At 39.5% G+C, this 12734-nt stretch overlaps 1 protein-coding gene across 2 annotated transcripts in view; it reads left to right on the top strand.

Moving 5' to 3' along the window:
• Positions 1 to 12734, top strand: part of usp43a (ubiquitin specific peptidase 43a) — a 429860-nt gene that overhangs the window by 383991 nt on the left and 33135 nt on the right. For both annotated transcript variants that reach the window (XM_070857604.1, XM_070857603.1), the window contains exon 9: positions 7841 to 7944. In XM_070857604.1, the coding sequence (XP_070713705.1) occupies positions 7841 to 7944 (104 nt within the window). The remainder of the gene's footprint in view (positions 1 to 7840; positions 7945 to 12734) is intronic.

Below are 12734 nucleotides of genomic sequence, written 5' to 3'. Positions count from 1 at the left end.
GTACTTGCAGAGTCCCTGCCACGTGATGTGATGTGAATCGGATCATCAATTATATTTGGAGTTGTGTTTCCCACCTGACATACCGATCAGAACACGTCACTGTGGTCTTCCCAGATCTACTAAACTTTACAGCACTGTGACTACCAGTAAGCACAAAAATAGCCGAATATACATCAGATGTACCAAACATACCAACTCTTTCCATGCGCAACATTATTTCTGAAGCAGACACTTTGTTGACTGCTGATATTGTACAACACAGATATATATACACAGTGATACTTTTTGAGATTTATCTCCCTCAGCCTTGTATTTTATGTACTACAGTTCTTTGTTAATTGCTGCCTTGCTACAGTGTCCATTTCAGAAATTTGCTGTTAGAATTTGTTTAATTAAAATGCCCATTGGTAGTCCGTGTTCCACAATGTGTACACCAGCCAACTCGCCTCTTCACCAAGCTCCCCAAAGACCCCATCACTGCATCAGCAGCGTTGTACCTCAGAGAGGGCAGCTGTGCTCTGCGATTGGAAGTCCCTGCACAATAAAGGCATTGCGTGTCTTGATACATTTTTTAAAAAACACATAATAGAACCCATCAAACATGCGATAAGAGCAAGAAACACAAATTCTGGTTACGGAAAAATAAACCACTAGTGAATTAGATCTGCACGACTTACAAATCTAGCTTATTAAGTTGTGCCTGAAGTCATTTCATGGTTTAGATTTACATTAACCACCAGGTTATGTTGAGCATTTTCTGTACAGAGTAACAGATATAAGTAGGTGAAGGGCTGTTGTACACTCTTGGGGTTTAGATGACACTCTGAAACAATTCAAGGTTATCCTTCATACTATATAGTGCTTCAACTGCTTTAACTATATTTCAGGCTTGTATCTTACTCTAACCAGTGGTTCCTCATATGGGTGTAGACAAGGAGGGAGTGTATATTCCATACCCAACAAAGTGACACCAAATGGGTTTATGTGCATGGCTAATTCACCACCTTCCCTCCCCCCCCCCGCACCCCCCCCCAAAAAAAAATGTATGACGTCTAATGAGGCTAAAAGTATTGATACCAGGAAAATAAATTGAGGTTCCCCAGAGGTTACTTGCCAAGTTCATGCTTAACAGTTTAGAGCAGACACAATTTGAAATATTCAGTAAGCTTTCTAATAAGCATGTTTATGACAACTTGCATTAGGATGATACAAGTGCTATGCTATTGTCTGAAAGCCAGTTCAACCTACTTTTGAACAATATTTGACTGCTGCAGAATGTAAATTTGGATTCATCCCAGTTTGCCAAAAAATAAAAGCAATCAATATCTACGAGAACCTCTTGGAACACAAGGCTTTCTTGGTCATTGCTTAATTATTACTGATATAAATGTTTAATTCCAACCAACTTTGTGAAGAGAAAGCAACAGTTATGTTTCTACAGCCACTACTGCAACTCCTCCAACTATTTTACATCTGTACATAAAGTGTCAAACCATTAACCGCATCCTTACTTGGATGGCATAGTTCTTCTTGCCAGCATTTGGATTGAAAATAGGGAGTTTATTTATTTATGTGCTAAGACATCTGTTCACAAGTATGCCTTGAAGCCACATCATGTGCATTTAGATTCCCAATAACAAATGAGACAGTGGCTGTAGCCTATCCGTAGGCTCTGCCATAAATTGAGCCCTTAAAGTTTGACATCTGGGCACCGATAAAGTTCTTGCAGCATTGATCAACAAAATAAAGTTTTTCACCAGCTTCCAATCATAATCTTTCTGAGAGTTTTTCCAATGTGGCTTAAAGTAGCTGTATACCAGTAGCTGGACTATAGATATGTTGATTGAAATGTTGGCTGGATTTCAGTCTGAGATCCCTTCTTATCAAACTCTTCCATGGCACATCAAATTGGGCCTTCCAAAACTACAAATGTGTCACTTCATTCTTCCTCAGAACTCCAGGGGAAATTATAGAATTTCCATTTGGCCCATCATGCCTGTGCCTCTTTGAAGGAGCTATCCAATTAGTCCCACTCCCTGTTCTTTCCTCGTAGTCCTGGAACCCTTTGCTTTTTAAGTATATATCTACTTCCCTTTTGAAAGTTAGTATTGTATCTGCTTTCACCACTCTTTCAGGCAATACAATCCAGACCATAATAACTTGCTGATTTAAAAAAATTCTTCTCTTCTCCCCCTAGTTTTTTTGCAAATTATCTTAAATCTGTGTCCTCTGGTTATCGACCCTCCTGCTCGTGGGAACAGTTTCTTCCTATCAACTCTATCAAAACCCCCCTAATTGTTTTAAACAACTCTATTAAATCTCCCCTTAACCTTCTTTGCTCCAAGGAGAACAATCCCAGCTTCTCTGGTCTGTCCACATAACTGAATTCCATCAATTCTGGTGCATCTTCTCCAAGGCTCAGAATTGGACACAATACACTAACTGAGGTTTAACCAGTGCTTATGAGAACTGGTCATTTTTCAGTGACAGTAGAATAAAAGGAAATCTGAGTCGTGCAGTGAGTTAAATTGCATATCAATCATCCTTGTGTAATGATTCTTACACTGTACAGGACAGCAGTATTCTGCAGGTGGCTATACAAGTGAAACAACAGTAATGTGAAGACGGAGTATAGGCACCACAGATAGTACCAGCTGGTTTCTTAATAAGAGAGACTCTTGATGCGATTTAGACCCCTGTAACGGTAATGATAGGTCGCATTTCACCACAAGATCCGATGCTTTCTCCACCTGCTGAATATTGATGTAGCTGAGGTTATACCCTCCTATTGTGAAGATTGAAAGCAAGAAGATTGGATGGATTTACATTCTCAAATCATATTTGATCACCAACACATCTGCTCTTGGCAATTTATTCAGCTGGGGATATCAGCAATGTAAATGTTAGAAAGCTTTGGTGTAACAAATGAGGCCTGTGATAAACCATCATCCACATTGTGTCAAAAAGTGTGAGAAAGGACCAGCAGGCAAGGTATAGTAACCCAGATAAGAGTTCTGTGCACAAATGCACATAGCATAACAAATGAGTTAGAAGCACACATTCAACTTAGAGGCTATGATGTAGTAGCCATAAATAGAGATATGACTACAACCTGAATATGCTTGGGAGCTAAATATTGCAGGTGATTCTCTATATATATATATATATATATTTCTTCCTCCATTTCCCTCAGAATCCTAGGTTGTATCCCATCAGGTCTTAGCACTTTGTCCTGATTTAGCTTAACTAATTTGTCTGATGCTTTCCTATTTATAATAATATCTCTCCTCTCGCTTTTAGAAAATAAAGAGTTATCTCCTCCCCAGTATCGTTTTTGTAAACACTGAAGTGAGTACTTGTCAAGTAATCCCACCAATTTCCACTCCTCTTACTAACTTGTTATCCTCTCTTTTCAGGGGTCCTCACACTTAACAATTCTCTTTTTACTGATGTATTTGTACAATATTTTACGGTTTTTAATTTTTTGAGATTCTTTCCTCATACTCCCTACTTTTCCCCCCCTTTTTTTTCCCCTTATTTTCTTGTATACCCACGGGCATATATATGCCCTCTTCTTCAGGTGTTAGTTTGTGCCTGACCTCTTCAGGGTGCTGGGCAAGTAGAAACTATTGTAGTGGTTTGGGAAAATTTGCAGGGCCTAAAATATTCTGTTCACCTTCTGGGATAATTGTACAGTTTGAATGTACGCGGATGAATGTGTACATGATAGCGGCTGCTAAAGACCTATGGGGTAGAAATTGCGGTCGGAGGCATCCCGCGGACAAATGCCTCTGCCCTGCAGAAAATCAATGAATTTACCTGTGGTCCGGGAGGTACGGAGATTCGTGCTGCTGGACATCTCCGGGTAACCGTGAGTAGAGGCCCACATATCCCAGGAGCGCAGGCAGTTCGCAAGAGCACCAGGGATCACATGGGCTGCCCAACCTATAAAAGAAGGGAATTGCCATTCATACTTATGGGGTTCCCGTTTGTACGGAAATCGTATGAATGGGAATCGCTTACAAACACAAGAAATATATATGTTTTTTAATTACAAATTTAAAATTAATTAAATTGCAATTTAATTAAACATTTTAAACAAAAAACATTTTTTGAAATGTTTTTTTGTATGTTTTAATGGGGCTAAAAATAAACGTACCTTATTGGACAGGGTTTTTAATGAATAAATGAGTGATAACATTTTATTTTTCTATTTTTAAAAAATTCTTACACTAGTAAAAGCAGGCTGTACGCCTGCTTTTACCAGGCGTAAGAATTTCAAGAGCATTCGCTGGGCAGAAGTTGGGCAAATAGCCCAACTCTCTGCCTGCGGAGGCCCTTTACTTTTCAGATTTGTACGATCTATCAAGAGGATTGACAGATTGCAAGTTCCGGGTTTCAGCACGCGCAGTGCATGCCTACACCCGGAATTTGCGGGCACCCCTACGGGCGTGTGCACACCTCTTACTCACCCGTAGGAGCCGCAAATTCAGCCCCAAAGAGTATTGTCGGACTAATGGATGAACTCAACACCTCAATACCAGTGGCAGCCAAGCTGCCATATACATCTGCCTGCAGTACGAACAATGTCATAGATCTAACCTGCACAATGCTGTCCCGAACTTTGTAGAAGTGACTTGGGTGTAGTAACTGGCCTACATTTAAAATGCTATTTTGCAGGTGGCAGTAAAAATAAGAAAATAAATCCTGCCTTGACAGCAAAACCATTTGGAAAGTTTGAGCACAATGAAAACATCTCTGGGAGTTGACCCGAGTGCAGAAAACAACTGAGTAGTGACTGCCTGGACCATTATGTAGTGCAGGAGGGAATTCGGACTCTAAATCAAATTCTGTTTGCACGTACGCTTGTAAATCTGGTTTCTTATTAATGACGCCGAGTTTGAAATTGGTTGATGCGGGTACTAAAGAAACAAAGTTTACCAATCTTTGTTTGCTACTGCAGCTCTGCAGCTTGTGACTTAAGAGTTGGTAACTGGTGGTTGTTTTATGTGACATGGGGCAATTTATGAACTTCTCTGCAGTGTTGAGCAAAATCTGCAGTATCCCAGGCAGCAAAAACAATTCTATTTGTCTTTTATAAAGTGCATGTTCTGAATGACATTCGTGTATTGTGAGCCCAATTCTGTTGCAAAACACAATCACTAAATACAGCTTCCATAAGAATTAGGAACAGGAGTAGGCCATCTCGCTCCTCGAGCCTGCTCCGCCACTCAACTAGATCATGGCTGATCTGGCCGTGGACTCCACCCATACCCAAGTGTCAGCTATGGCTCAGTGGGTAGCACTCTTACCTCTGAGTCAGAAGGATTGTGGGTTCAAGTCCCACTCCAGAGATTTGTGCACAAAAAACTGGGCTGATGCTCCAGTGCAGTGCTGCACACTCAGAGGTGCCATCTTTTAGATGAGACGTTAAACCCCGTCTCCTCTCTCAGATGGTCATAAAAGATCTCATGGTACTATTTTGAAGAAGAGCAGGGTTAGGGTTAGGGGAGTTATCCCCGGTGTCCTGGCCAATATTTATCACTGAATCGACATCATTAAAAAACTGATTATTTGGACATTATCACATTGCTGTGGGAGCTTGCAATGCACAAATTGGCTGCTGCATTGCCTACATTATAACAGTGACTACGCTTTTTTTTTAAAAAAGAAAGTACTTCATTGGCTGTAAAGCGATTTGGGATGTCCTAACATGGGCAATAAAATGGCAGCCTTGCCAGCAACGCCCACATCCCAAGAATTAAAAAAAAAAGTTAACAGCCAAACTTATCAATTCCATTTTGTTATAAATGAATTTAGCCAACTCCGATTCAACATATTGCTCAGAACTAATGTGCTTCGAAAAGTAGCTTTTTTAAAATTATTTTTTTAAAGGAATAGAATATCTGAAGTGAAAAGAACATTCCAGCAATGCACAGTCCGTGATTCAATGCCAGAAAGAGAAAGATTAATGTTAATGTTATGGATATAAAAGAGTTAAAATACCAACCTTGGGTATTTCATTCCTTCACTATAGAAGTATCCAAACTAAAGTTAATTAAAGTCTGGAGACATTTCATTTTTTCCAGAAGCTGATGCCCAGTATAAATTGGCAGACAATATAGGAATTAGTAGAGCTGATAGAAAAAGCAATCTCACAGAACTGATAATGTAACTGCCAGTTCATTTCTAAGATTGAACAATCTCTGACTGTAATTAACTGCAGGTAGATTGAAGTCAAAAAGAATTTAGATTGATAGCCACATCAAGGCTTGATACTGCCATGAACAGATAAAATGTTGTCGTGCTCAATGAGTGAAACCCTTTTGACAGGTTTGATATGAGGATGGTTTGAGTGGCAGGAAATGGAATGCACTGTGGAACTCTCAGCCCGTGAAGAAAAGTCAAAATCTGTCAAACTTTCTACCTTGCACGTACTTGCTGCAGTCTGTTTTGGAATTTCTTCGGCACTTTGAAGAGCAATGAATGAGAGCCTTCTCCCATTTGTTTTTCCATCTCATTTTTTTTATCTCTGACTCTCCCTCCTGAACACGTTGACTCATACTGGGATATGATTACATTGCCGTCTTTCCAAATTGGCCTTTCTTCATGTCTGAACGTGAAGATTGACCTTTGGCAGATTCTTTCGATCATGGGGACCATCCTGTTCTTACCTGCCATGCACATACTCTCTTTTTCTCGCAAGCATTGCCGAATAGGGATCACGAGTGCAGGAACCTCAACAACAACTTTTTATATAGCATCTTTAATGTAGTAAAATGTCCCAAGGCGCTTCACAAAAGTTTTATAAGACACCAAGCCACATGAGAAGAAAAACCTCTGCTGATTCTCTTTCTCTCTAGTCCAGATCACAAAAGAAATAGGGCAGGTCAGTCACTTGGTGTGAAAATCTCTGATTATTTATTAAATGTGCTTTATTGCCTCTCAGTCCTCCAGGTAATGTCATTTAAGACTAGTTTTTTTTTAAAAAAAAGGAGTCCGCCCCAACACCGCAAGAAATATATCAATGCTGCAAAGTTTTAGTCGAACAATCCGGAAGGTACAATAGGAAAAGATTGTGCGGTTTGTTTTAAAAGTAAGTTTAAGGTTTGTTTTCTCTAAACTAAGAAGCACTCCCATTCCTGTAGAGATACCGTTCCCAAGTTGTACAGCTGCATTAATTGACACAAACCATCCATCATGTGTATTCAGGAGTCCGCCAAGATGGAAACCCATGCCTGTTTGAAGCAGGGCTTGCCACAGGCATATCTAACCCTGGAGTTATTTTAATCACTGGCAGTGATCTAATGGTGCTCAAATTCTCAAATAATTCTTGTAGCACTATTTCCTCGGGCAATCTATATATATATTTTTTTTAAAGTTCTTTCAGGCAAGAAATAAGCTTTATTTCATAACTTTGGGGAGGACTTGAATGTTGCAGTGGGATTGTACTTCTGCGACCTGAATTCAAATCTAGAGTCTACCAGTTGTAACGGTCCTGTCAGAAATGAGTTTGAGAATCGCAACCCAGTTTATTGTTGGCTTAGGTTCACAGCAATAAACTATGCCTAATTCAACATTAAATTGGCATTTACACACTAAGAGGCTGGATAATTGGTGATGGAAATGAAAAACTGTCACAGTAGCGTATGTACGTTTTATTTACGGTATCAAATGTATTATAAACATGCTATTTGCAAATCTTGCAGTTTGCCTCTTAAGCAAATCTCATGGTTTTTGCAAAAATCACTATACATTTTCCAACGTATAAATTAATGTTTAAAAAGTCAACATGGGCATGATTAAAGGGAGTCACTGTTTAAATCTTTTTTTGACTCAGAACTTTGGCCATTTGTTCCGAATACGGGTGGTTGGAGGATTGACAACCAACTGTTACCTCTCTTCTCAAGACATTAGACCTCTTTACCAGCCAGCAGTTGACAGGTGAGAATTGCTGTTTGTCACACGGTGCTTCTGTCAAACCAGTTTAATGTCTAGTTTCCCAAAGGAGCATTCTTTTAAATAGGTTTATGGAGCTTGGATTTGTCCTTTAAACCTGTTCTTTCCTCCCTTTAATTTCTGTTGTACCCGCTGCTTCAGGTCATATATAAAATCTAACGGATTAATTATCAAGCAAACAACATCGTGTACACATTCCCTGAACTATCAAAGAGGATTGTAACAATATACCCTTTAACAAATATTATCGAAGTTAAAAGAAACAGAAACTTCTGTTGAATTTGCCCTAAGATTTTACAATGTAGGATTGTACTATTTCTTTGTGTTTTTTTTTAAATTTGGAATGTAAATATGCATATTACTTTCATACTTGACAATCATTCCATGAGCTGCTTTGCACTTCTCTTCTGGGTTAAGGTAAACCCTCTCAGTGGGATTGACTATTAAATGGATGGATCTGTTTTGGCTGCAATTCCTACCACCTTCACCAGTGAGTCATGGAGATGTTAGAATTGATTTACCTTTATGGCACAAAGACCAACTCTGTCACTTCCTATGTTGAAGACAGCCCTCTGCTACCTTGCCCAAGTGGTCCACCTTCATGTGTAAGGGTAGGGTGGTGAGTGTTGCCAAGCTATCCATGCGCAGAGTGCTTCACAACTGAATGGGATGCTGTTTTCACATAGTATTACCGCAGGCATACTTCAAGAATGTGAATCCTTGTTGAATCCTCATATGAATCCAGGTGTAGTTGCGCACACACACACACACACACACACACACACACACACACACACACACACATTAGCTTCAGTTAAACAAACCCAGCACAGACCAGGAATCAAACTTACAACCTTGTGGCCAGTATCACTTTGTACAAAACAAGGCAGCACCTCTCCCTCATTGGAGAGAAAGGAGTGACATTGAAATAAATTGTGAGTCTGCTCTTCCCATGTCTATAAATGCGACAGCATCACTGTAAAACAAACAGAGTATGGCTCATTAAGTCAAGGGGAAGTGGAATTGCTCATGGCATTAATTGCACCTGTCTGTGATTATACTGTTGGCGCACTGTTACCGGGACTGGAATTTGCCAATTGTAATATATATAATCATATTTTAGCCAGGGTTACATTACTGACTGTGGCACATTGTTACAGTCACTGCTGCTCCAGTGTTTAGCCAACCTTAATTTTTGAGCAAGCTGTCTTTTTTTTATTTCAGAAGTCTGTTTTTCTGTTAACTTATTCTCTGGTTTCCAGCGGATTTTTTTCATCCAGAGTTCATACTAAAATATTAAAATCCATAGGAACTGTTTCTGAAGCTGCAAAATCTTCAGTGCCTCTAAATGAATTTCAGTATCACCAGCTGATTGTGGAAATTAACAAGCCTGCGGTGTCTCAACCTTGAGCTGGCAAAAAGCAGGACACCCTGTGTAGCAGAAATACTACATTGAAAGAAATGTATCTCGATATTACGCAATAGTCGAAATAATTTGTCACAATACAAATTTTGAAATGTTTTTATTCCCTTGAGCCTCACCACAGGCCCAACCCCTAGCCCCCATCCTCTGACTGGTGTTGGACTTGGCAAACGTGACTGCCACATCAACATAGGCTATATTGACAAAACCCAATAGGAAGACCACACTCCACTTCAAACAGTGCAGGAAGAGAACTAAATGCCTCTAAATGGATTTATCGATGTATAATCTCTACGACATCACAACACACTCTTACAAAATGGCACTTAACACAGGAACTTGTCAGGTGACCTGTCACCTGATACCTTTATTGTATTAATAGCAATGGCTGCATTACCACAGTAGTCCTCTAGGTGGAGCAGTAGTGCACTAGGTGGAGCTCTATATGGCACTCTGTACCGATCTTTATATCGGTAACAAATTGAGCTTAAAAGCCTTCCAGTTTAAAGTGGTGCTGGGTCTCTCCACTGAAGTATGTTATCAATAACAATGTAATTATTTTCTGAATCACGGTCTGGTTTTCAAATTTCTCTTGCTGCACGTGGTACACCATTCAGCTCTTGTTTCATCTCCTTGTCTTCTAATGTCCAGCTTATCTATGTTCCCTAACTATCCAAACCTCCGTGTTATTTACTGTCACATTCAGAACTAATTTGGGGTTCTTGTGCTTAATCCCCAGTTGGCTACAGTATCTCATTTCTGCTTTCCAGATTTTTGTTTTCCCCTCCTTCCTTCTACTGCTACCTCCTGTTTCAATCTTGAAAGTTCTTGGATCTAATCTCATTCTCTGCAGGATACAGAAAATTGTAACGTGTTCATAAAGCTGAAGAGACTTCAATTGAACAAGATGACTCCTAGTAATTACTGATATAACCATCGTGCTTTATCAATTCTGACAGCTGATGGGTTCTTTATTTGAACTCAATGCACAAAAGGTCGAAGTTCAGATTCAACTCTTGAATTGTAGTTCATTGAGAATGTGGGGACGAGATAAATTATCCTAATTGCAAATCTATAGTCAAAAATTTAGAGCATTGAATAATATCTTGCATTTTGTTTCAAGTCATTTTCTTTTTCACTAATTCATCTCGAGCTTATACCACATACAGCATTGACGAGCTCGCAATTGCTGCAATTTTCAAATCTTTTGTTAAAAAATTACAAATGGTAGGAGTCTTGAAAATTGTTTTCCGTCACTCTCTATTCCCTGAATGAGAGGACCGTAGCTTTAAACATCTATTCCTGCTTTGGCTTCTCGTTTCCTTGAGGAAAGTCTCTTGTCCCTGACATTCCACTCTTTTTACTTGCGTCTAATATTTCACTAATATTAGCACAGGACAGGAATTTTAGCCTCTGTGTGAGAGCGCTAAATGAACACTACAGACAGTCAATAACTGCAGCTGCAATAATCTTTTTTTAATACCCATACTGTCTGGTCTGGTTACTTTGTTTTTCCAGTAATGCCCATGTTATTTTTTTGAATATGTATAATTCATTGCAACCTATTTGGCTTTGGATCAGAATATGAATTATATGACTCATTGCGCACACATATGGACCCCGTAAAGGCACTTTTGCATTACTCGAGTGTAGCTGATGATGCATGCTTCCACAGCCGTGGGCTGTGCTCGCGATTCTAAAGGACCCAATCTTCATCGGTCCAGCGGCAACAGAGACCCACTTTTTCCTGAGTTTTGTGAACTGCTGTTGGATTTACTGGTTCTGTTCTGGGCTGCTAAACATGCGGTGCAAGTTTAGTCTGTCTGGTAACATTCTGGGCGGAGCTTTCAATTTCGCTGCGGGCGTAAAGCAGGTGGTATTGGATTAGCAGCCCGTTATACACCCCACTCGATTTTCCTCACCATTGAAGGATATCTTTGGATGGGGTGCAGCATAGATTCACCAGAATCATACCGGGACTAAAAGGGTTAAATTACGAGGATGGTTGCATAGACCAGGCTTGTAGTTCCTTGAGTAAAGACAATTAAGGGGTGATCTAATTGAAGTGTTTAACATGATTAAAAGATTTAATAGGGTAGCTGGAGAGAAACTATTCCCTCTGGTTGGAGAGTTCAGAACAAGGGAGTATAACCTTACAATTAGAGCTAGGCTGTTCAGGGGTGATGTCGGGAAGCAGTTCTTGATACAAAGGGTAGCGGAGATCTGGGACACTCTCCTCCAGGCTAGGACAATTGAAAATTTCCCATCTGTGATAGATAGGTTTTTGTTAGGCCAGAGTATTAAGGATATGGAACCAAAACAGGTAAATGGAATTAAGATACAGATCAGACACGATCTAATTGAATTGTGATACAAGCTCGAGGGGCTCAATGACTTCCTCCTTATCCAGTGTTCCGTCCCTCTGCAGTGTTCCTACTATCTTTATCTTCCTTCCTTTCCTATCTGTTTCCCTCAGAGACATTATTAGCTGTCAAAATTGAACGATTTAAAAATAAATCGATTTGGAATGAAACCATCTGTCTGCCTTGCTCTTTATTTATGTCTCACTCGAGCTTTGCCTCTTTGTCTCATAAATGTTAAAAATTGGAATCATAGGTGTACACAATAAGTATTGATCCTTTCTTTATGTGGTGAAAATAATTAGTTGACTTCAAAATTCAACTGGTGTTTTATTTTAAGCCATGCAAGTAATTTTTCCTGAAGGAAAACTGGCAGTAGTGAATACAAATGGGCGTCCGACCTACGACCTCAGGTTTTCCGTCTGGTGGTCGATGTTAAAATTTGCCCCACTCTCTTTCTCACATCTGTCTGTCTCCCTCTCAACCTCTTTCTGTGTCTGTCTCATCTCTCTATCTCTTTCTCCCATCCTTAGTTTGATGCACTTTTTAAAGTTAATAGAGCACAAAGGCCAAAAAAGTACAACTGGTTGATACTGATGCGTCCTGGCAAATTAGATACATTACACATGCTAAGGCTGCACATTCCAAATTTTATGTTATAGCAATTTGCATCATTTCAACTCCGAGTCATAACTCTGAGCAAATTTACCAAGTCCAACCTCAGGCTTTTTGGGAGAGGCTGAGATCTTCAAGTAAAACTTCAATAAAAATGTTAAAGGACAATTCAGTGGATAAATGTAATCCTTTTTAATGTGAAATATATAATTTAATATTTTGTTTAAGCCCTCATTTTGAATATTATGAAATTTCAGTAACTGAGGAAAAAAAGGCATCAAACATTTATTTTAGATCATGTAAGTGATTTATGGGGAACTCGTGGCCACATTGTACAATCTCTGTGTAATATACTCTTAAATATAAAATAGCAGCTA

Source organism: Pristiophorus japonicus, chromosome 16 (genome assembly GCF_044704955.1).
Source record: "Pristiophorus japonicus isolate sPriJap1 chromosome 16, sPriJap1.hap1, whole genome shotgun sequence".
In the NCBI taxonomy this organism is placed as follows: Eukaryota; Metazoa; Chordata; class Chondrichthyes; family Pristiophoridae; genus Pristiophorus; species Pristiophorus japonicus.
The sequence above is the reverse complement of the archived record's forward strand: the minus strand, read 5'-3'. Positions and strand labels throughout refer to the sequence as shown.